Source organism: Argopecten irradians, chromosome 9 (assembly GCF_041381155.1).
Source record: "Argopecten irradians isolate NY chromosome 9, Ai_NY, whole genome shotgun sequence".
NCBI classification, from domain to species: domain Eukaryota; kingdom Metazoa; phylum Mollusca; class Bivalvia; order Pectinida; family Pectinidae; genus Argopecten; species Argopecten irradians.
The window spans coordinates 40,981,816-41,006,716 of NC_091142.1; the positions used below are offsets into that span (position 1 = coordinate 40,981,816).

Here is a 24,901-nt window from a genome sequence, read left to right on the forward strand (position 1 = left end):
TACGATAATGAAGGATTCTTAGGGAGGGAACGATAATGATGGATACTTCGAGAAGGAACGGTTATGAGGGATATTATGGAGGGAAGGATAATGAGGGATACTTCGGGAAGGAACGATTATTAGTGATATTATGGAGGGAAGGATAATGAGGGATACTTCGAGAAGGAACGGATTATGAGGGATATTATGGAGGGAAGGATAATGAGGGATACTTCGAGAAGGAACGATTATGAGGGATATTATGGAGGGAAGGATAATGAGGGATACTTCGAGAGGGAACGATAATGAGGGATACCTAGGGAGGGAACGATAATGAGGGATACTCAGGGAGGGTACGATAATGAAGGATTCTTAGGGAGGGAACGATAATGATGGATACTTCGAGAAGGAACGGTTATGAGGGATATTATGGAGGGAAGGATGATGAGGGATACTTCGAGAAGGAACGATTATGAGGGATATTTTTGGAGGGAAGGATAATGAGGTATACTTCGAGAAGGAACGATTATTAGGGATATTATGGAGGGAAGGATAATGAGGGATACTTCGAGAAGGAACCATTATGAGGGATATTATGGAGGGAAGGATAATGAGGGATACTTCGAGAAGGAACGGTTATGAGGGATATTATGGAGGGAAGGATAATGAGGGATACTTCGAGAAGGAACGATTATTAGGGATATTATGGAGGGAAGGATGATGAGGGATACTTCGAGAAGGAACCATTATGAGGGATATTATGGAGGGAAGGATAATGAGGGATACTAAGGGCAGGAAAGATAATGAGGAAAACTTAGGGAGGGGACGATAATAAGGGATACTTAGGAACGATACATTGTAATGAGGGATACTTTGGGATATGGTACATTTTACCTGTATCTTACCCGCGAATTAGCGACTATATTCTTCTCTAGACCTAAAGTATTAGTATGAACTGCGTGTTACTGATGATGTATTTCTGGTAATTGTTTAAAATATTATTCTCATTTGAACATTGATTATCAGATATGTCACTTATAGCAAAGCTCATTTTGATTTGTCCGGAGTATCTTTGACCGGTTTTAGTACCATTCTATATGAAATGAATGTGTTGTGTGTGTACTATGGTACATGTAGTTTTATGTAATCAAGTTAGGTAGTCGGTCACTACGACAGGTAATACAGAAAATAATATCATGGATACAAGTCACAATGGTAATACTTTTTATGGATGAAAATCCTTAATGAGATTTATCCATGACATAGATGATGATGAACGTTCTATGTTTAAATTATTGTCTAAACAAAGGTCTTTAATATTATGAACTGAAATATCTATTTCAATATTATTTTGTGATATAATTGAAAATCATTTGATCCCAGGTTCGGTAGATTATCAGAGAACGGTATGGATGTCTCACTGTCATGGATGGTCATCATATCGGGTGTTCTTAGTCAAACGATCAGTCAAATACCTTGTAATGAGATATCCTCATGTACTGCATAAATCAAGTCTTATAGAAGATAATATAACATTAATATGAATTAACCCTTTTATCTTTTTGTTTTGTTTTCGGTCTTCACTTAACACAATCCACTATCCATTACTGAATGAACATCAGGACGTCTGCACTAGGCTTTGTTTTGCCTTGTCCTTATTGCATTTCAAAGGAAACATGCTAAGAAAATGACTTAGTGTTTCAAGTTTCTAAATGTTTGAAAAAAAATGTTTCTAAATAAAAGGTGGTTTTGGAAAATCTGCCCACGCTGTTTACATGTATGCGTTCATTTTTTTCAGTGTTAAATGTCTATATACAGATGTATGTGCTTTATAAGTATTTGTGTGGGTTTTAAGGTCACCTGAGATGAAGTCTCATGTGACCTACATGTATTCTAATCGCCCTTTGTCCGTCGTCGTCCGTCGCGCGACGATAAACAATTTACATTTTCAACTTCTTCTCCAAAACTTTGGAAGCAATTTCAATTAAATTTTGCACAAACCGTTTAAGACATAAGGCCAATCAAAATTATGAATTATATAGTCCCCACCCCACACCCCAAGGGGGCTGTGGGAGGGGCCAAAAGAGGTAAAACTGACTAAAATTTCAAAAATCTTATTCTCTACTCACAAATGTGGTAGAATCAAATGCTTTTCATAGATAGAAAGATTTAAGGTCCTTTACAAAATATGTGAGAATTTGTGACCCTGGGGTCTCTAGTTTCCGCCTGGGAAGGGGTCTTGAAAAATCTTGTTATGAAATTCCCGAAATGATAGAATAAAATACTTTTCATAGATGGAAAGGTCTTACAAAGAAGGTCATTTACAAAAATTGTGACTTATATGACCCTGGGGTCTCACGTTTCCCCCTGGGGAGGGAGTCAAGTTTACTATCGTTTATTTAGGGAAAGCACATTTATGAGCATTTTTAGGTCATCTGACCCAAAGGGCCAGGATGACCTATTGTCATCATGCACCGTCCGTCGTCGTGCGCCGTCCGCCGTGCGCCGATCGCCGTCCGTAAACTTTTCATTCAAACGACTTCTTCTCAATAACCGGAAGGCCCAGGGTACTCATATTTGGCCTGTAGGTTGCTGGGATGAAGGGCTACCAAGTTTGTTCAAATGAATGACCTTGACCCTCATTCAAGGTCACAGGGGTCAAATAGGCTAAAATCTTTAAATGACTTCTTCTCAAAAAACCAGAAGGCCCAGGGTACTGATATTGAGCCTGTAGGATGCTGGGATAAAGGGCTAGCAAGTTTGTTCAAATAAATGACCTTGACCTTCATTCAAGGTCACAGGGGTCAAATAGGCTAAAATCCTTTAAACAACTTCTTGTGAATAACCAAGATGCCTAGAGACCTGATTTTAGGCCTGTAGCATGCTGGGATGAAGGGCTACCAAGTTTGTTCAAATGAATGACCTTGACCTTCATTCAAGGTCAAAGGGGTCAAAAAGGCTAAAATCTTTAAACGACTTCTTCTCAAGAACCAGAAGGCCCAGGTTACTGATATTGGGCCTGTAGGATGCTGGGATGAAGGACTACCAAGTTTGTTCAAATACATGACCTTGATCTTCATTCAAGGTCACAAGGGTCAAATAGGCTAAAATCCTTTAAACAACTTCATGTGAATAACTAAGAGGCCTAGACACCTGATATTAGGCCTGTGGCATGCTGGGATGAAGGGCTACCAAGTTTGTTCAAATGAATGACCTTGACCTTCATTCAAGGTCAAAGGGGTCAAAAAGGCTGAAATTTTTAAACGACTTCTTCTCAAGAACCAGAAGGCCCAGGGTAATGGTATTGTGCCTGTGACATGCTGGGATAAAGGGCTACCAAGTTTGTTCAAATGAATGACCTTGACCTTCATTCAAGGTCAAAAGGGGTCAAAAAGGCTAAAATCTTTAAACCAACTTCTTCTCAAGAACCAGAAGGCCTAGGGTACTGATATTGGGCCTGTAGGATGCTGGGATAAAGGGCTACCAAGTTTGTTCAAATAAATGACTTTAATCTTCATTCAAGGTCACAGGGGTCAAATAGGCTAAAATCCTTTAAACAACTTCTTGTGAATAACTAAGAGGCCAAGAGACCTGATATTAGGCCTGTGGCATGCTGGGATGAAGGGCTACCAAGTTTGTTAAAATGAATGACCTTGACCTTCATTCAAGGTCAAAAGGGTCAAAAAGGCTAAAATCTTTAAACGACTTCTTCTCAAGAACCAGAAGGCCCAGGTTACTGATATTGGGCCTGTAGGATGCTGGGATGAAGGGCTAGCAAGTGTGTTCAAATAAATGACCTTGACCTTCATTCAAGGTCACAGGGGTCAAATAGGCTAAAATCTTTAAACGACTTCTTCTCAAGAACCAGAAGGCCTAGGGTACTGATATTGGGCCTGTAGGATGATGGGATGAAGGGCTACCAAGTTTGTTCAAATAAATGACCTTGACCTTCATTCAAGGTCACAGGGGTCAAATAGGCTAAAATCCTTTAAACAACTTCTTGTGAATAACTAAGAGGCCTAGAGACCTGATATTAGGCCTGTCGCATGCTGGGATGAAGGGCTTCCAAGTTTGTTCAAATGAATGACCTTGATCTTCATTCAAGGTCATTGGGGTCAAATAGGCTAAAATCTTTAAACGACTATGTTGTATTGTACTAATTGTCAGATGACCGTTAAGGCCCATGGGCCTCTTGTTTCACTCAATTTTAATAGGAAATTAGTCAAACTTGTTCAGAATTATTATTACATTTTAACATCATATCCGTATTGGTCCCGGCTGACCCCATGGGGTAGAGGGGTGGGTGAGGGAGATGAGTGAGCCAAAAGGGGTCAGATATGCTAAAACTTCAAAATTCTTTTTATTATCCCCCGCCCATCGAAGTAGGCGGGGGATATACAAATGGGTTCCGTCCGTCCGTCCGTCCGTCCGTCCGTCCGTCCGTCCGTCCGTCCGTCCGTCCGTCCGTCCGTCCGTCCGTCCGTCCGTCCGTCCGTCCGTCCGTCCGTCCGTCCGTCCTTCCGTCCGTCCGTCCGTCCGTCCGTACGAATGGTTTCCGGAGCATAACTCTGAAACCAGTAGAGATATTTCCACGAAACTTCATACACACATTGGTCTTATGGTCTAGTAGTGCCTTTTGCTATTTTTAGGTTTTCATTTTTTGCATTTTTTCCGTAACCATGGAAACATTGCTGAAAATGTACCAGGTTCGTTTCCGGAGCATAACTCTAAAACCAGAAGAGATATTTCCACGAAACTTCATACACACATTGGTCTTATGGTCTAGTAGTGCCTTTTGCCATTTTTAGGTTTTCATTTTTTGCACTTTTTCCGTAACCATGGAAACATTGCTGAAAATATCATATTTTTGTACCAGGTTCGTTTCCGCAGCATAACTGGAAAACCGGTTGAGATATATGCACGGAACTCCATAGGCACATTAGTCTTATGGTCTAGTAGTGCCTTTTGCTATTTTAAGGTTTTCACTTTTTGTACTTTTTTCTGTAACGATGGAAACATTGCTGAAAATGGCAGATTTTTGTGTAAGAATCGTTTCCGGAGCACAAATCTAAAACCAGCAGAGATATTTCCATGAAACTTCATAGACACATTGTTCTTATAGTCTAGTAGTGCCTTTTGCTATTTTAAGGTTTTCGCTTTTTGTGTTTTTTTCTGTAACCATAGAAACATTGCTGAAAATATCATATTTTAGTAGCAGGTTCATTTCCGGAGCATAACTCTAAAACCAGCAGAGATATTTCCACGAAACTTCATAGACACATTCTTTTTATTGTCTAGTAGTACCTTTTGCTATTTTTAGGTTTTCAGTTTTTGCACTTTTTACGTTACCATGGAAACATTGCTGAAAATATCATGGTAAATGGTAAATGTTACTTTGCAAAACTCCACCCATCTTTGTTTATATAGTCTAATGTTAATGTCAAGGCTGTATACCTGATTCAACAATTGCAGCCCCGCTCTACTTGAATTATACTCCATCTTTCTTTAGCTCAACTTCCTTTTTCCTGGGGTTTTTTCATACACATTAGTCTCCACAATCAAACTTACTTCAGCTTTGATATCTCCATTGGCGGGGGATCTGAATGACTATGTCCTTGTATAATTCTGGGAATGGTAGAATCAAATACTCCTTATAGACAATTGTGAATTATATGACCCTGGGTCTCACGTTATTCCCTGTGGAGGGGGTCAATTTTTCTCTAGTTTATAAAGGAAAACACTTTTATGAACAGTACTTGCTCAATTTTCAAAGGAAATTAGTCAAACTTGATAAGATTTATTAGCCTGAGATATAGCAGTTTAACATCCATATCGGTCCTCGCTGACCCCCTGGGGGACCATAGGGGCGGGACCAAACAGGGTCAAAATGACTAAATTTTCAATAAAATTCCGAGTTCACAGGTTTGATGTAAGTAAATACTCTTCATAGATTAATAAGTTAGAGTAAAATCACCGACCGACGTCAAGGACCGGTATATAGTGTTTACATCACCGACCGACGTCAAGGGCCAGTATATAGTGTTTATATCACTGACCGACGTATAGGGCCAGTATATAGTGTTTATATCACCGACCGACGTCAAGGACCAGTATGTAGTGTTTATATCACTGACTGACGTCAAGGACCAGTATATAGTGTTGATATCACCGACTATACGTCAAGGACAAGTCTATAGTGTTTATATCACTGACCGACGTCAAGGACCAGTATATAGTGTTTATATCACTGATCGACGTCAAGGGCCAGTATATAGTGTTTATATCACTGACCGACGTCAAGGACAAGTATATAGTGTTTATATCACTGACTGACGTCAAGGACCAGTATATAGTGTTGATATCACCGACTATACGTCAAGGACAAGTCTATAGTGTTTATATCACTGACCGACGTCAATGACCAGTATATAGTGTTTATATCACTGACCGACGTCAATGACCAGTATATAGTGTTTGTATCACCGACCATACGTCAAGGACAAGTATATAGTGTTTATATCACTGACCGACGTCAAGGACCAGTATATAGTGTTTATATCACTGACCGACGTCAAGGGACCAGTATATAGTGTTTGTTATCAACTGACTATACGTCAAGAGGAGGGCCAGTATATAGTGTTTATATCACTGACCGACGTCAAGGGCCAGTATATAGTGTTTATACCACTGACCGACGTCAATGACCAGTATATAGTTTTTATATCACCGACCATACGTCAAGGACAAGTATATAGTGTTTATATCACTGACCGACGTCAAGGACCAGTATATATAGTGTTTATATCACTGACCGACGACAAGGGCCAGTATATAGTGTTTATATCACTGACCGACGTCAAGGACCAGTATATAGTGTTTTTATCACCGACCGACGTCAAGGACCAGTATATAGTGTTTATATGTTTCATTCTATATCTGAACTGAAGTGACCGTTAAGGCCCATAGGCCTCTTGTTTGTCTCAAGTCTTTTTTGAAGGGCATGAAATGACGTTTTCTAACACTACTAAGCATAAGTGACAGATACACCCTTCCACCTTCCAACCCTCTGGATGCATGCATTCCCAAACTAGACCTAGACTGCATGTAAATAGCTGCTATACAAATACGGTCATTTCATATTTCGTACTTTCGTACGTTGTGTCGGTCTAACCGTTTGACAAAATAAATAATGTAATACCTCGGTATGTTGAGCTTTCCCGACAGATATGATCAACTAATCGAGTGGTTCTGGTCGAGGGACGATAGTCATACAGCACGTTTTCATGGGTTATTCAAATCGCCCTTTGTCCGTGGTCCGTGGTCCGTCGTCCGTCCGTAAACAATGCTTGTTATCACTATTTCTTAAAAACTGCTTCAGGGATTTTGTTCAAACTTCACATGGAGGCCCTTGGTCCATATTTGTGCCATACAGATTTTGTGGCTGATTGGAAAAATAAGATGGCCGCCAGGCAGCCATCTTTGATTTTGGCAGTTGAAGTTTGTTATCAATATTTCTTGAGAACTACTGAAAGGATTTTGTTCAAACTTCACATGGAGGTTACCCTTGGTCCCTAGTTGTGCCATACAGATTTTGAGGTTGATTGGAAAAACAAGATGGCCGCCAGGCAGCCATCTTTGATTTTGGCAGTTGAAGTTTGTTATCAATATTTCTTGAGAACTACTGAAAGGATTTTGTTCAAACTTCACATGGAGGTTACCCTTGGTCCCTAGTTGTGCCATACAGATTTTGAGGTTGATTGGAAAAACAAGATGGCCGCCAGGCGGTCATCTTGGATTTTGATAGTTAAGGTTTGATATCCCTATTTCTCAAAAAGTGCTGAAGGGATCTTTCTCAAATTTAATATGTAGGTGCCCCTATGGCCCTAGTTGTGCATATTACATTTTTGGACCAATCGGTGAACAAGATGGCCGCCAGGCCGCCATCTTAGATTTTGATAGTTAAAGCTATTTCTCAGAAAGTACTGAAGGGATCTGTCTCAAATTTTATATGTAGGTTTCCCTAGGGCCCTAGTTGTGCATATTGTATTTTGGGACCGATCGGTCAACAAGATGGCCGCCAGGCAGCCATCTTGGATTTTGTTATTCAAAGTTTGTTATCGCTATTTCTCAGAGAGTACTGAAGGGATCTGTCTCAAAATTCATATGTAGGTTCCCCGAGGGCCCTAGTTGTGCATATTGTGATTTGGGACCGATCGGTCAACAAGATTGCTGCCAGGCAGCCATCGTGGATTTTGATATTCAAAGTTTGTTATCGCTATTTCTCAGAAAGTATTGAAAGGATCTTTCTTAGATTTCACATGTAGGTTCCCCTAGGGGCCTAGTTGTGCATATTGTGATTTGGGACCGATTGATCAACAAGATGGCCGCCAGACAGCCATCTTTAATTTTGGCAGTTGAAGTTTGTTATCAATATTTCTTGAGAACTGCTGAAGGAATTTTGTTCAAACTTCACATGGAGGTTACCCTTGGTCCCTAATTGTGCCATACAGATTTTGAGGCTGATCAGAAAACAAGATGGCTGCCAGGTAGCCATCTTTGATTTTGGCAGTTGAAATTTGTTATCGATATTTCTTGAGAAATACTGAAGGGATTTTGTTCAAATTTCACATGGAGGTTACCCTTGGTCCCTAGTTGTGCCATACAGATTTTGAGGTTGATAGGAAAAACAAGATGGCCGCCAGGCGGTCATCTTGGATTTTGATAGTTAAGGTTTGATATCCCTATTTCTCAAAAAGTGCTGAAGGGATCTTTCTCAAATTTAATATGTAGGTGCTCCTATGGCCCTAGTTGTGCATATTACATTTTTGGACCAATCGGTGAACAAGATGGCCGCCAGGCCGCCATCTTAGATTTTGATAGTTAAAGCTATTTCTCAGAAAGTATTGAAGGGATCTGTCTCAAATTTTATATGTAGGTTTCCCTAGGGCCCTAGTTGTGCATATTGTATTTTGGGACCGATCGGTCAACAAGATGGCCACCAGGCAGCCATCTTGGATTTTGTTATTCAAAGTTTGTTATCGCTATTTCTCAGAGAGTACTGAAGGGATCTGTCTCAAAATTCATATGTAGGTTCCCTGAGGGCCCTTGTTGTGCATATTGTGATTTGGGACCGATCGGTCAACAAGATTGCTGCCAGGCAGCCATCGTGGATTTTGATATTCAAAGTTTGTTATCGCTATTTCTCAGAAAGTATTGAAAGGATCTTTCTTAGATTTCACATGTAGGTCCCCCTAGGGGCCTAGTTGTGCATATTGTGATTTGGGACCGATTGATCAACAAGATGGCCGCCAAGGAGTCATCTTGGATTTTGATAGTTGAAGTTTGTTACCGCTATTTCTCAAAAGGTACTGAAGCGATCTGTCTCAAATTTTATATGTAGTATGTTTGAAAAAGTTAAAAAGTAGAGAAAAGATCCATCTTTCCTTTGTCAGATATATATCATTCTTTGATGGGCGCCAAGATCCCTCTGGGATCTCTTGTTCTAGTAACTGTCAAGACGCGCCTTAAAAGTTTTGAGGAGGACAACTTCCTTTACAATGAAGATCAAGTATTTCATGACGAAGTTTACCGTCCGTCAGTACTCCTTTAGCATAAGTTTTTAAGTTACCTTGAATTATGCTAGAGATGACGAGAAAAGTTATCCATTCTATCCCGGCTGAATCACGCATAGCAGCTCCTAGACCACTAGAGTGCCCTAAGACCATTTTTAGACGTTTAAGAGGTCTAGATTAAAAAAAACCGATTAAAATCATACTCTACATGGTACTATATACGAGAAGGGTGGAAAGCCTTAGACTCCAAATTTCTAACCCGCCCACCTTTAGCGGCTATAAAAACACATTTCTAGTACATCGTCATAAAAACGGTTACTACCGTCGGAATGAGCGATAATTTTCCTTTCAAAATCATCCTATACATCTATACAAAGTGCTGTCATTAAGACGATATACGCCCCATTATGACAAACATCTTGAAGCCATCTAATTAAAAATGCATACTGGTTTCGTGGCTGGTATAATATGCATGAGCGAGGCTTCGGCTGCAATCTCATTGGCCGGTGTAACATTGAAAATGGACCTCCGTTGAAAATTGACCTCGGGTCAGTTTTCAACGGTGAAAACGGACCCCGAATGCCGTTGAAAATTGAACATGCCGTTGAAAATTGACGGTGTCTAGGGTCAATTCTCAACGGCAGGTCTGTTGAAAAATGACCGTTGAAAAATGACCTTGGCAAACTATCCACGGATGGTCTGTTGAAATATTATTCTAGTACATTCACATATATAACTGTTGCACAAACTCTGTTATCGCCATTCCTAATATACGCGACCCTTCTTGCTGGTATTTAAATTACGTAATCACCCGATTTGAATTGAAATTTGATATTGTTATCATCGTAACAATTAAATACCTCATTTAAATATTTTAGGTGCTTGTATGTTTATTATCGAGAATACGGCACTACAAAACTTTCATTTTATCTATAGTCATTTTGTTCGTCCGTGTATATAATGTTAATTTAATTGTTCTCAGACTGAGGAATTGCTATATAACACTGAGGTAACGTAGTAAATAAAAAGGAATTGATGTTATCAACTGCATGCAAAGTTTGTACTATGTGGTGTTCACTTCCGAGTACCAGTGGATAGTGTTACAAAACTATAATTATGGGATATTATTAATTTGTTTCTTAATGATTTTTTATTGATTATATTTTCGACGATTTAACGTTTGTCAGATATTCAGTAATTGTTAATTTATATTCATTCCCTGCAATACAAGAATGCATGTATTATATATCTGCGTTTGGATCAGTTCTGTTGTGTTCTGCGTATGGTTGTGTTGTGGTGTTTTGAGGTTGTGTGTTTTGTGTTGTGTGTTGTTTGTTGTGTGGTGTTGTTGTGTGTTGTTTTGTTGTTGTGTGATGATGTGTTGTTATGTTGTGTGGTGTTGTGTTGTTGTATGTTGTGTTGTTATGTGTGGTTGTGTCATGTTATTGTGTTGTGTGGTGTGTTGTTGTGTTGTGTGTTGTGAGTTGTTGTGTGCTGTGTGGCTGTGTTTTGTTGTTGTGTGTGTTGTGTTGTTGTTCCGTGTTTGTGCAGTGTCGTTACATGATGTTTTTGTGATGTGTTGTTGCGTTATGTTGTGTGATGTTGTGTTGTTGTCGGGTGTTGTGTTGTTGTGCATTGTTGTGTTGTTAGGTGGTGTTGTATTGTTGTTGTGTTATGTATTGTGTTGTGGTTGTGTGTGTTGTTGTGTTGTGTTGTTGTGTTATGTTTGTGTGATGTGTTGTTGTTGTGTGATGTTTTGTTGTGTGATTTTGTCTTGTGTTATGTTGTGTGATGTTGTAGTGTGTTGTGTTGTTGTGTGTTATTGTGTTGTTTTTGGGTGGTGTTGTATTGTTGTTGCGTTGTATGTTGTGGTGTGGTTGTGTTGTGTTTTGTTGTGTTGTGTGATGTTGCCGTATGTTGTGTTGTTGTGTGTTATTGTGTTGTTTTTGGGTGATGTTGTATTGTTGTTGTGTGGTTGTGTTGTGTGTTGTGCTATGTGTTGTTGTGTGATGTTGTGTTGTTGTCGGGTGTTGATTTGCCGTGTATTGTTATGTTGTTAGGTGGTGTTGTATTGTTGTTGTGTTGTGTGTTCTGGTGTGGTTGTGTTGTGTTGTTGTGTGATGTTTTGTTGTGTGATTTTGTGTTGTGCTATTATGTATGATGTTGTGTTGTGTGATGTTGTCGGGTGTTGTGTTGTTTTGTGTTATTGTGTTGTTTTTTGGGTGGTGTTGTATTGTTGTTGTGTGGTTGTGTTGTGTGTTGTGTTATTGTGTGATGTTTTGTTGTGGTGTGTTGTGGGGTGTGTTGTGTTTTTGTGGTGTTGTGTGTTGTTGTTGGGTGGTGTTGTGTTGTTGTTGCGTGTTTGTGTGATGTGTATTTGTGTTATGTTGTGTGATGTGCTGTTGTGTGATGTGCTGTTGTGTGATGTTGTGTTGTGTGATGTGCTGTTGTGTGATGTGCTGTTGTGTGATGTTGTGTTGTGTGATGTTGTGTTGTGTAGTGTTGTGTTGTTGTTGTTGGATGTTGTTGTATTGTTGTTGCGTGGTTGTGTGTTGTGGTGTGGTTCTGTTGTTTGTTGTTGTGTTTTATGATGTTTTGTTGTGATGTTGTGTCGTGTTGTTGTGTAATGTTGCCTTGTGTTGTGTGTTTTGTGATGTTGTGTTTAGTGCGATGCGTTGTGTGATGTTATGTTTTGTGATGTTATGTTGTTTGATGTTGTATTGTGTGATGTTGTGTTATTTTGTTGTGTTTTGTTGTGTGATGTGATGTGTTGTGTTGTGTTGTTGTTGTTTTGTGTAGTGTTGTTGTGCTGTGTGATGCTGTGTGGTTTCGTGGTGTTGTGTTGTGTAGTGTTGTTGTGTTGTTGGTGTGTTGATGTTCTGTGTGATGCTGTGTGGTGTCGTGTTCTGTTTTTTTGTAAAAACGAGTTCTTATGGGGTCACTTTTCAACGGGGTCTATTTTCAACGGGTCGGTGTAAAAAGTGCGTTTAAAGTTCAGTTTTCAACGGTTTTCGGGGTCATTTTGCAACGTTGAAAAATGACCCGAGGTCAGTTTTCAACGGAGGTCCATTTTCAACGTTACACCGGCTATAAAAATTCTCTCTTCTCGGGACGTTGTACATTTATATATGGAGTTCGCCGTTACTTTTATTGTTGCATGTGATCGGCTGATACACGTATAACGGCGTAATGATTTATTAGAAAAAAAGAGTCATTTTGAATTTGAAAAAAAAGAGATTATGCTTACATAGTTGAATATTAAGAATTTATTTTAAAAATTATCGATGTTACGGAGATATAAGAAGACATTCTGAGTAACTGGGAGATGTATATATGTAAGCGTCTTCACAAACAGTTCCAGTAATTCATTGTGTAATATCATTAAAACAATATGGAAATACTCAAATAACAATAATTTCACATCAAGAATTACGTAACGATTCGTACCTTGTGCCAAGAAAAAGACGACACCGACTTATATTACGAGAGTATTGACGGCATTCTCGTGAATGTGACGCCAACTCTTAGCGGGACAGAATGACTTATCATTCGCCGACAGGATAAATTTTGGGGTCAAATTAGAAAAAAGTTTCGTCAAATGTGGAACAAATTCACGTGATCATATTGACGGAAAAAGCATTTCGTATTAACGGATAAAGCATTTCGCATTGACGGATAAAACATTTCGTATTGACGGATAAAGCATTTCGTATTGACGGATAAAGCATTTCGTATTGACGGATAAAACATTTCGTATTGACGGAAAAAGCATTTCGTATTAACGGATAAAGCATTTCGTATTGACGGATAAAACATTTCGTATTGACGGATAAAACATTTCGTATTGACGGAAAAAGCATTTCGTATTAACGGATAAAACATTTCGTATTGACGGATAAAACATTTCGTATTAACGGATAAAACATTTCGTATCGACGGAAAAAGCATTTCGTATTAACAGATAAAACATTTCGTATTGACGGATAAAGCATTTCGTATTGACGGATAAAGTACAAGTTTTTTCCAACGGTCGTTATCCGTTAGTATTTGCGGCAGTTATAGGATAAAAATATATATTCTGGTTAATCGTTAAAAATCACCGAATGTACTGTAAAGTTCTTGAATTTTCTTTTCGCGTACATACACGAGAATCCAAGTAATGGTATCGTAATATACATTCTTAACAACCCATGATCGGGGATTGTATTTGCAGATATGTTTTAACTGACGGAAACGGGAAAATTGTAATATACTGAGTGAGAGATAGAATTATAAGGACATTGTACTTAAATGAATGACATTGTCCTTGGAACAAATTCATAGATATTAGCTATGCTTTAGTATTTCAATTACTTCATCTTATTCTCAAAAGGCTTATCGACGTGTCGCTGGGCCTGCAATGAAGAGTTACAAAATTACCTTCAACCAAGATAGACCGATGTGTAGATGTTGTTAGTCAGTTGGTCGTATTTCACCATGGTGACACAACGTATATTCGGAACTCATCCGCGGTGGCCGAGTGGTTAAGAAGTACCGACATATTACCACATGCCCTCCACCTCTGGGTCGCGAGATCGAATCCCATGTTGGGCGGTTGCCAGGTACTGACCGCTGTCGGTGTTTTTTCTCCGGGTACTCCGGCTTTCCTCCACCAACAAACCTGGCACGTCCTTAAATGACCCTGGCTGTTAATAGGACGTTAAACTAATCAAACGGAACTCATTTTTTAGAAGCAAAATGACTTTTTAAGTAAATGTGATGATTTCATGATATGTACATGTATGCTTCTGTAATATTGATATTTTATGCATTCCTTTCTCGGTAAATATTTTGCAAATGTACATATTTATTTTTATTTTATACAGACATACTCACATTTTCTAATGTTCTTTTCGTTCGATTTTATTTTCATATATGAACTTAAGTATAGCTAGGTAAGATGTCCTACACGAAGGCTTCAATGATATTTTAATGTGTGACATTTTACATTTCTTATGACGCAGTCAGAGGCCTTCTGATCAGCCACCTCCATGAGTGCAATAAAACATTTTCCCAAGTACGCACACATCATCCGAATGACAGCTGCCAAAATCAAACCGAAACTTTAATGGTAAGATAGAAAATAAACTAACTGTTTTATTATTTGTTTTGTCGGGTATTGAAGATATCTGGTTACCATGCAGGGAAATTATAGAAATATCTATACAGTTATATAACATTTATTTTCACTCAAAACACTTTACATACGGTGTCATGGGCTGAGAAGCCCTTAGTTCACCATCCAAAATATTGTATGTATCCTGCAGCTTTATGTAATATGTCATTAAAGTTAAAGCAATCTTATATTGTTAATATCAACATACTTCGTCAGCATAAACATTAATATGCATCCATGTACCGTAAACTTCAGCTTTATGGATGACTGATAAAATGCTATACGATGAGACAGCAACATTTCTTCCCCAAAATGCGCATCAAAACATCAGATATATATATATGAAGAGTGGATTAATGTTGAGGTGAGTCAGTAGATTTCTTATCAGTTTGCTGTTGCTGCGAACAATCGCCATGTCATGGTTTTAAACAATAAACATTCTCGTAATTTTGAAATCTATATTTTGAAAATGTCATCGGAAAAAAATTCAAAAGCATTTTATTTCTTGATTTATTTACCTACATGTAAAGACAAGAACGACACGATAAATGTACAGGTCAAAATGATGTAGTATCTGTGTGTTTTTTTTGTGTGTGGGGACCGCAATGTACCCTGGGAGAGATTGCTTTCTCTTTCTGCAAAAACACGTGACTGCGGCTAAAAAAATATATCTCAATGTCATTCTCCGTTGCCAGGCGGAAAATTCCGAAGCATTTGCTCACGTAAAACGGCTTTCAAGTTAAGATTCAGGACAAAATGTAATTGTTATATTCAGGTAATAATAAATGGAAGGTTTATCTTTCACTGATGTTTTCATTTGGAAATTGTTCAAGAATAACTTGTTTGTAATTACGCGAGAGTTTGATTTTGTAATCGCGAGAGTGTGACTTTGGATAATAGCGTTACCGAGACACCTCTTTTACAAGAGTTCGCTGCACTCTCTAATATGACTGAAGGCAAGGCCTTAAAGGGCGCAGCCAGATGTTTTAATATGAATCATGCACTGCATAGGAAGAGCAAAGCTCTACTTGTTCATTTTATTTTCTTTTTCATGTAGAAGACACAATTTAGAAATAAAAGGACACACTTTAAACTATAGAAGTATCTGATGTTAGAATTGTCTAGCTTAAACTCAAAGAAATGAACTCAAAGATTCGGATTTCTCTGTGTCCATTCAAGGTCTGGATTGCCGCGTATGCGAATCCTATGATTTCGCGCCATTTGTTGACGTTATATGACGTCATGATTCCTTGTGCTCATCTTCGCCTTGGTGGATATTTTAACTGCATTCTATAGCTTTGAATTTTCAAAGTGTTATTATTATTATTTAAAAAATAAAAAATAAATGTTTAATTACCCCTGGTATGCATTTGCATTACTCAAATATATATTTACTGGGGAGAGCAGTACCGGAGCAACGCACAACCTCCCCAAAATGGCGGCCGCAAACTGAAGCTGTCAGTGTGTAGGATTGAATTTTGAAGATAGTGTTTTTCATATATTTTCGTGTATCCGTTACCTAAGAAGTGCTTCGGGCACGAAGGGCTGCGCTCTTATTATATTGTAACTTACCAACTAACTTTTGGAGAAATCCACTTCTTGTGTCCCAGTTCTCCCGATGCAAATATTCACTGTTGCAATACTTGGAAGGTGTTTATCACTACGGTGTTTATTCCGTTTGGAAACAAGCATTCTGACGCCGTTCGAATTTGCGAATTTAAACTCAAGAAAAGGAGCGGAACAATATCAATCAACAAGGCACTTTCAGCACTGATATCGGGATAATTCAGGTATAGAACTCGATACCAGGTAATAGGTGGAAATTTTTTTGTAACAGTTGCGATAGAAAAATATTACGATGTGTGTTAAAAAATGTTTAATTTCTTTATTTTGATTCCCATTTCTAGATTTGATTCTTTGATCCCGAACATTTCAGTGACGTGTAAATGAATCGTCAGTCAGTCCCGCCAAACAGTGACGTCACAAGCACCGGAATTACGTCGCTTACATATTTCCCACGGTAGTAAAAAGATGTACACACCCAATGCATGTTTTTTTTTATCACCAAAGAAGCCTCTCGCTCTGAGCAAAATCATGTAAATAACCAGTATGTTGCTTTCGTTTTGAATTACATCTGCATCTGTGAGGAAATGGTTACATGATAAACAGAATACACGGTATTGTTGATATATGTCGGGACTTGTGAATCAGTAGCTTGTTGTCACATTCGAAACGTACTGTAAGAAAAAGAAGCAGTTATTTAATAAAACGTTTTTGATTGAAAAATAAGTTTTAAATTAATCAAACAATCACAACCAAGATGATAAGATGGTAAAATGGTTGGTCACTCACTACTATTGAGAACAATAAAATAGGCAGACCAATTCTTGGTCATAGATAATTTGTATAGTAACGTAAAAACTCTCCGAATATTGCTTGATTTTAGAGTGATTGGCATTGTACATATTATAGACAGGGATAAATCCATAATGTTTACACGGATAACTTGCTCTGCTTTAATGTAACTAGCAAACTCCAATTATTTCCTTTCGCGGATCTGCTTTTACGCTTCAAATACTGGTATGCGAATAGCAAAATTCAATTATTTCCTTTCGCAGAAAAGATTTGAAATCACATTCTGATCTTTGTTCTGCTTGTACACTTCCAATTTTGGTGTGTGAATACAAATTAGGATATTGTTACAATGTTGCTGTATACATAGCACTAGCACTGTAGCTTCAAATGTCTAGCAGCATACAAACAGTTTAAAAGTTTCCATGTAGTTTTCGACGTCTTGATGTAATCGCGCGCTGGTTATTGATAATGGATAACATTTGTAGGACCACATAAAAACAATATTTCAATGATCATACATATAAAGAGAGATAACGTCCGAAATTATTAGACATTATGTCCAATGTTCATCATCAACGAGTGGTTCGTGCGAGTCAAAACTGAAGCAACAGAGAGGACTGTTGTCAACATTACAAATCATCATTCTTGATTCCGAATGTACAATTCAAACGTCAGCGAACAATAAGGTCACCACATTTTAAGAATATCGAAAAGATTCTCCATTATCTGCGACCGACTTAATCCCACACTCAATATGTTTTCGATCTTTGCTATTTGACAGCATAGCTTCACTTCATTTGGACGAAGCTCATGTCCCGTCTTCAGTCAATGCAAGCGACAAAATGGACTATCAGTTCCTTCATTTCTAGCTTCGGAAACACGCATTAACTAACTATATTTTCTTTTGCGTCTGGTCAGAGCGATGTTTGTGACTTTTAATGCTGACTGCAATATTGTAAAGACTTATAGACAGATAATGGTGCTGTTTTTACAGTTACAATTGTAGCCTACACAGATGATAGATAAATGCATATACTCTGTCTTGATATTTCAGGAAATGGAATTTATATAAGCTTTAAGCTTGTTTTCCTATCCCGAAATGTGTTTATTTACTTTAATACCTGTATCATTGTATGAATGAAATACTGTTTAAACTAAATACATATACAATGTTTAGTTATAAAAGAATTGTAAACCTACAAAAAGTATAGCAAAATGTTCCCAAGAGTTGACTGAGGCAGTACTAGTTCCCCGCTATGACCAACGGGCACCATTTCGTAACCGACCGAAAGATATATGTTCTGTTTTAATGCATGCATTAACCATTTATTGTGTGAAAGTAGCATTTTGTCTAAAATCATGTTGGTGAATCACCGTTGAATAAGAAGTTAAAAATAATATATACATGAAAAAAGTCTCAAAATTTTGAAATTTATTCTTTCAGAATTAAATGAAACAACTAAAATTGAACCATGGCCACTGGTATTGGAATGAAAATGACAATAGCTATGATATCCAAGAAATTTGGGTCTGTGAGAGATATCAGCACTGACACGTTAGAGGAGTGGTTAAAAAATCATTCAATATCTGGCAAAGTAGCCGGAATCAATACCCCGACCGGAAACCAGAGCTCACCAATAGATAACCTCGTTACAGGTTCGTCGTCGGGAACACAAACACAGGAGGTAACCAATGCACAAAGGAAACTCGTTATTCTGGTATGTATTGTGGTGTGTATTCAATATTTTTACCGTTGTGCCAGACGAAACAAAATGCAGATCTTAGATTAATAGCTTATGGTTTGGGAACGGAAAGTATATACATGTACATGCATACACGTAGTATCTAAATTGAGTCTTCGAGAAAAATGAGGTGTGTTTAATATAATACGTAATGGTTATCATTGACCTTAAAAATCAACAGCAGTTGAAGCTATAGGATTTCAAAGAAAATACTATGTTACTTTTGAGTGCAAGTGTACTCGTACTATTATTATCCTTGTCGGGTGTAGAGTCTTTGTACATCCGCTATGCGCAGATTCCAACTGCGCACGCGATACCGGAAGTCAGTGTTTTATAGCGTTTAAGGTAAGACTAGCGTATAGATTTCCCATAGGCGACAATGCTAGCATTAATAAGTGTATCTAAAATTCTGTTCATATAAATATAACTTACTTATACTTGTTGGAAAGGTAATTCAGTCACGAATACAGTTACGAAGTTAAAAAAGCGTGTTCACTAATAAAACTTCTTCCAAAATCAATGCTCGTCTAAAATAAAGCAGTCCCGCACAGAATACTAAGTGAAAACACAGGAAATTGTCAAATTTTCAAAATTACCCTAAATATCCCCTAAATGCAAAAATTAATGCTCAAATATTATTTTCAAAGAGTAGAAACATGCATTCAATATTTATGGCATTAGTTGACAAAAATGGTTTATTTTAAGCCAATAGTCCACCCTCTAACATGAAGTTCAGTCTCATGAAGTTCAGTCTCGAGCCATCAACAATAATTTTTGACCAATCAGAGGCGAGATTCTATTTATAGGTGTCTTACCTATACAAAACCCTGTTGCAACTGATTGTAAAAATTATTACCTAAACCTATACAGTATGTTATACCAAGTACACATCAAAAGAAATTTTTCAAAAATATGAAATATTAAAGAAATGGGGCCACTTTTACTCCAAGTGTACCATGCCCCCTTGGGCCGCGGTGGCCGAGTGGTTAAGATGTACCGACATATTACCACATGCCCTCCACCTCTGGGTCGCGAGTTCGAATCCCATGTGGGGCAGTTGCCAGGTACTGGCCGCTGGTCGGTAGTTTTTCTCCGGGTACTCCGGCTTTCCTCCACCAACAAACCTGGCTCGTCCTTAAATGACCCTGGCTGTTAATAGGACGTTAAACTAATCAAACCAAAAACCAAACCATGCCCCCTTAACCCGGGAGAAGTGTCAAATTTCAATACACAAAAATGCAAGTGCATTCAATTCATAATATGTGCATGTTATGCTATTTTATATAATGATGAGTATGTAAAATAAATATAATTTTTTTAAAACAGTAAAAAATTAAACTCCATAGCCCCAGGCATTAACCCCTCCCTGCCACAGTAAACAACTATGTATGTTGTCATGTAAAATACTTTTTCTTGTAAAATAATGTTGTTTTTTTCCCCAAAATGCCTCCATAATATTAAATTAACTAAATAGTGAATAAACTATGATTCTAAAATGAAATAACATGCATTAAAATCCGCTTGTGATGAGCTAATTGTCAAAACAGTAAAATCCTGCAATGTCGCTCTATAGGTAAGACTAGCGTATAGATTTCCCATAGGCGACAATGCTAGCATTAATAAGTGTATCTAAAATTCTGTTCATACAAATATAACTTACTTATACTTGTTGGAAAGGTAATTCAGTCACGAATACAGTTACGAAGTGAAAACAGCGTGTTCACCAATAAAACTTCTTCCAAAATCCATGCTCGTCTAAAATAAAGCAGTCCCGCACAGCATACTAAGTGAAAACACAGGAAATTGTCAAATTTTCAAAATTACCCTAAATATCCCCTAAATGCAAAAATTAATGCTCAAATATTATTTTCAAAGAGTAGAAACATGCATTTAATATTTATGGCATTAGTTGACAAAAATGGTTTATTTTAAGCCAATAGTCCACCCTCTTACATGAAGTTCAGTCTCGAGCATCAACATTAATTTTTGACTAATCAGAGGCGAGATTCTATTTATAGGTGTCTTACCTTTAATAGATTTCGCCATGATTTAGTGACACTTAAATTTCAAAAACATATGTTAAGATATACTTGTCAGCGATAATCTACTATACATTAACAACAGTGACATTTCACAATGCTAAACGCATTTGTTTTGTGTAAATTTCAAGTGTCTGAACTCTAGATCTAATTTACCCCAGAAAGGCGTTCAATTTAGAAGAACGAAACAAGTTTATCGTATCAATATCAATATGATAATAAACACTCTTTTATGTTACAAGGAACGTCAAAGTAATTTCACATTTAAAGTTCTGATGAAGTAATGGAAAGTTATTTATTACAAAGCACCAAGGGCCTAAACCATCCCCTTGCAATAGTACCAAAGATAATGAGCGAAACTGCTACGTACACCTGTTGCAGACGATGATTTTATAGCGGAAATTGAGGTTAGGAAGTACATATCTAGCGAGCACTTACTGTCTAACAGACATATTTCTAGATAGAAGTATATAATACTGACATATACACGTTTTAATGTTTTATTCTCTATGTACTCCGCCTTTTATCCACTATGCTGTTTTGATGACGATAGACTGTTAAGCAGTACTCTTACTAAACTACACTTACATGTATGTAATAGACAAAGATTTCCGAATAAAGGCTTTGATAATGTTTCGATGTATAATTATTCCTAAATCGTATATCGCGTTTATTAATGATGCTGTGGATTCGGTGAAGAATATTCTTTTTGACATTATGTCATTAATCATTGGTCATTGTTGTACAGGACTGTCGACCTGAAGAAGAGTTCGTTATCAGCCATCTTGAAGGATCGGTAAGAGTGGATTACGATAAGGATGTGAAGGAAATTATTCAGACATTGCCAGAACATCTTCACACAGGTAATGTGCTAAACGTCGGTATGATCCTTGTCAAGTGATACGCTTCGTTATCACAGTAATACGTCAGTTTCAAGATCCCAAAACGACGTGGGTAAAGTACAGTTTACCGTCGATTATTCCCAACTTCCGGTGATTATGACGTCACGAAACTTACGTCAAATGATGACGTCATAATTACCGGATAGTGGGACTAATCGACGGTAAATTGTACTTTACCCACGTCGTTTGGGGATTTCCAAACCGACGTATTTCTTTTCTCATTATTTATACCAATTCGACATACAATGTACTAATAAATTGAAAAATGAACGTCAGAAGTAATACCGTAATCGGTTATTTTCGCGGACCAAAATGTTTGATCTAAAAACGAGAAAATAATATGTTACAAATGTAGCGATTTTAAATTGTCGCGATATGGATTTTAAAGGTAGATAGCATTCAACCGTTTCTCAATATATCATGGATCAAACTTTCGCAATGTGCCGCGAAATCGCGAAAATATCATCCCCGCGAAAATAGCCGGCTATACGTTAGTGACCCTTGTTCGGTTTATTGCTAAAGCTTTGTCATAGTGAATGTCTTCTATTGTCTTACCAACAAATACCACGCCACGATAGATGGGCACGGAGATATTTATTGGCATCACGCTAATTGGCTAATCTGAAAGGTCATGTGAACGTGACGCTGATCACAGTGCTAGTGTACGTTCTGTCGGGGTCTGAAACACAAGTATATCTGTTAGTGCTAAATCTCTCGCGATTTATATACATATCTATAAATTTAAAGATGCTTCACCGCTAATGAATGGTATTTTTTCTCAATCGAAGTATTTTCTACAGTTGCAAAAGTTATTTACTTCACATCATTACCATCATTGTAAAGTTTGAGCTTCTTATTTTAAGTCAAGAAGAAAACGTGTTAAATTGTAAAATCAATTAATTGCGTCCCAAAGAAATCACATGGCACTATGTTCAATATGGAATGAAGTACTGATTATACATGTTTTAAAAAAGAACGTATTTTTTGTGTTAATTAGACATATATAAACGTTTTATTGTTATTGTTCAAATAATGAATATCGTTCATGCTCTGTCGGCGGTGGAGCATCTTTAAGCGAATTTTAAATTTAAGCGATCTGGTTTAGGAGGATACATGATTAAACCATTTATGAATATTTTGCGGTCAAAGGAGGAGTGTCAATTTAGGCCCTGTGGTGGCCATGACCGATAAGCATTATTTTTTGTTTACGTATACCCAAGGGCTAGGACATCATGATATGGCATATGATTAAGGTCAGGTCGGAGTCCCTTGTGAGTTATGGGGGATAAAATAGGAGGGGCAATTTTCTGTTTTGCCCGGTTTCGTTGGAACCTAATTATATTTTGGATTTTTTTTTTATGAATTATAATGCATTTATATGTTAAAAATAAAACATTTTGGAAAATATAACTTAGTGTCAAAAATAGGTCCCAGTGACCTAATTTTGTTAAATGTCAATTATTCAAGAATAAATTTCATCTGGTGCCATAATAACCGGTTATACGGTATATACCGCAAAAATGACCTGTTATACGGTATATACCGCGAAAATAACCGGTTATAGGTATACACCGCGAAATAACTGGTTATACGGTATATACCGCGAAAATAACTGGTTATACGGTATATAAATTATGTACCGCGAACGGTTATACGGTATACACCGCAAAAATAACCGGATATACGGTATATACCGCAAAAATAACCGGTTATACGGTATATACCGCGAAAATAACCGGTTATAGGTATACACCGCGAAAATAACTGGTTATAGGTATACACCGCAAAAATAACTGGTAATACGGTATATACCGCGAAAATAACCGGTTATACGGTATATACCGCGAAAATAACCGGTTATAGGTATACACCCCGAAAATAACCGGTTATACGGTGGTTTATACGGTATATACCGCGAAAATAACCGGTTATAGGTATACACCGAGAAAATAACTGGTTATACGGTATATACCGCGAAAATAACCGGTTATAGGTATACACCGCGAAAATAACTGGTTATACGGTATATACCGCGAAAATAACCGGTTATAGGTATACACCGCGAAAATAACTGGTTATACGGTATATACCGCGAAAATAACCGGTTATAGGTATACACCGCAAAAATAACTGGTAATACGGTATAAACCGCAAAAAATAACCGGTTATACGGTATATACCGCGAAAATAACCGGTTATATATATACACCGCGAAAATAACCGGTTATAGGTATACACCGAGAAATAACCGGTTATAGGTATTCACCGCGAAAACAATTGGTTCTACGGTATATACCGCAAAAATAACTGGTTATACGGTATATACTGCGAAAATAACCGGTTATACGGTATATACCGCGAAAATAACCGGTTATAGGTATACACCGAGAAAATAACTGGTTATACGGTATATACCGCGAAAATAACCGGTTATAAGGTATACACCGCGAAAATTACCGGCTATACGGTATATACCGCGAAAACAACTGGTTATACGGATATATACCGCGAAAATAACCGGTTATACATGTAGGTATACACCGCGAAAATAACCAACTATACGGTATATATATGAGCTCCACACTTTGGTACATTATTGCTACAGATACTGGGTATTGTATTGTCAGCAGTAGTTAAATAAAGACCAAATGACTTAACCACTCATCATCATCGTCGATAAAACAGATGAAGTTATCGATTACTCATCAGATTCAACCGGTTCCGATCCCATTGTTTCTACTGTGTTACATCAGAATCAACCGGTTCCGATCACATTGTTTCTACTGTGTTACATCAGAATCAACCGGTTCCGATCCCATTGTTAGCTCACCTGGCCCGAAGGGCCGGTGAGCTTATGTCATGGCGCGGCGTCCGTCGTCCGTCCGTCAACATTTCCTTTAAATTGCTACTAGTCATAGAGTTCTGGATGGATTTTAACCAATTTTGGCCACAAACATCCTTGGGGAAGGGGAACAGAACTTGTATAAATTTTGGCTCTGACCCCAAGGGGGCAGGAGGGGCGGGGCCCAATAGGGGAAATAGAGGTAAATTCTATAAATCGCTACTTGTCCTAGAGTTCTGCATGGATAGTAACCAAATTTGGCCAGAAACATTCTTGGGGTAAGGGGAACAGAACTTGTATAAATTTTGGCTCTGA

General features: G+C 37.8%; 1 protein-coding gene across 5 annotated transcripts in view; it reads left to right on the forward strand.

Annotated features, from left to right (window-relative positions):
- Positions 1-24,901, forward strand: part of LOC138332354 (uncharacterized) — a 39,443-nt gene that overhangs the window by 8,928 nt on the left and 5,614 nt on the right. For 2 of the 5 annotated variants that reach the window (XM_069280427.1, XM_069280431.1), the window contains exons 2-3: positions 18,506-18,779; positions 21,591-21,705. In XM_069280427.1, coding sequence (XP_069136528.1) covers positions 18,534-18,779; positions 21,591-21,705 — 361 coding nt within the window. In that variant the 5' untranslated portion in view covers positions 18,506-18,533. Of the gene's footprint in view, positions 1-14,554; positions 14,662-15,051; positions 15,071-16,613; positions 16,727-18,505; positions 18,780-21,590; positions 21,706-24,901 lie in introns of those variants that run through there. The other 3 variants (XM_069280429.1, XM_069280430.1, XM_069280428.1) reach the window with 3 other exon arrangements.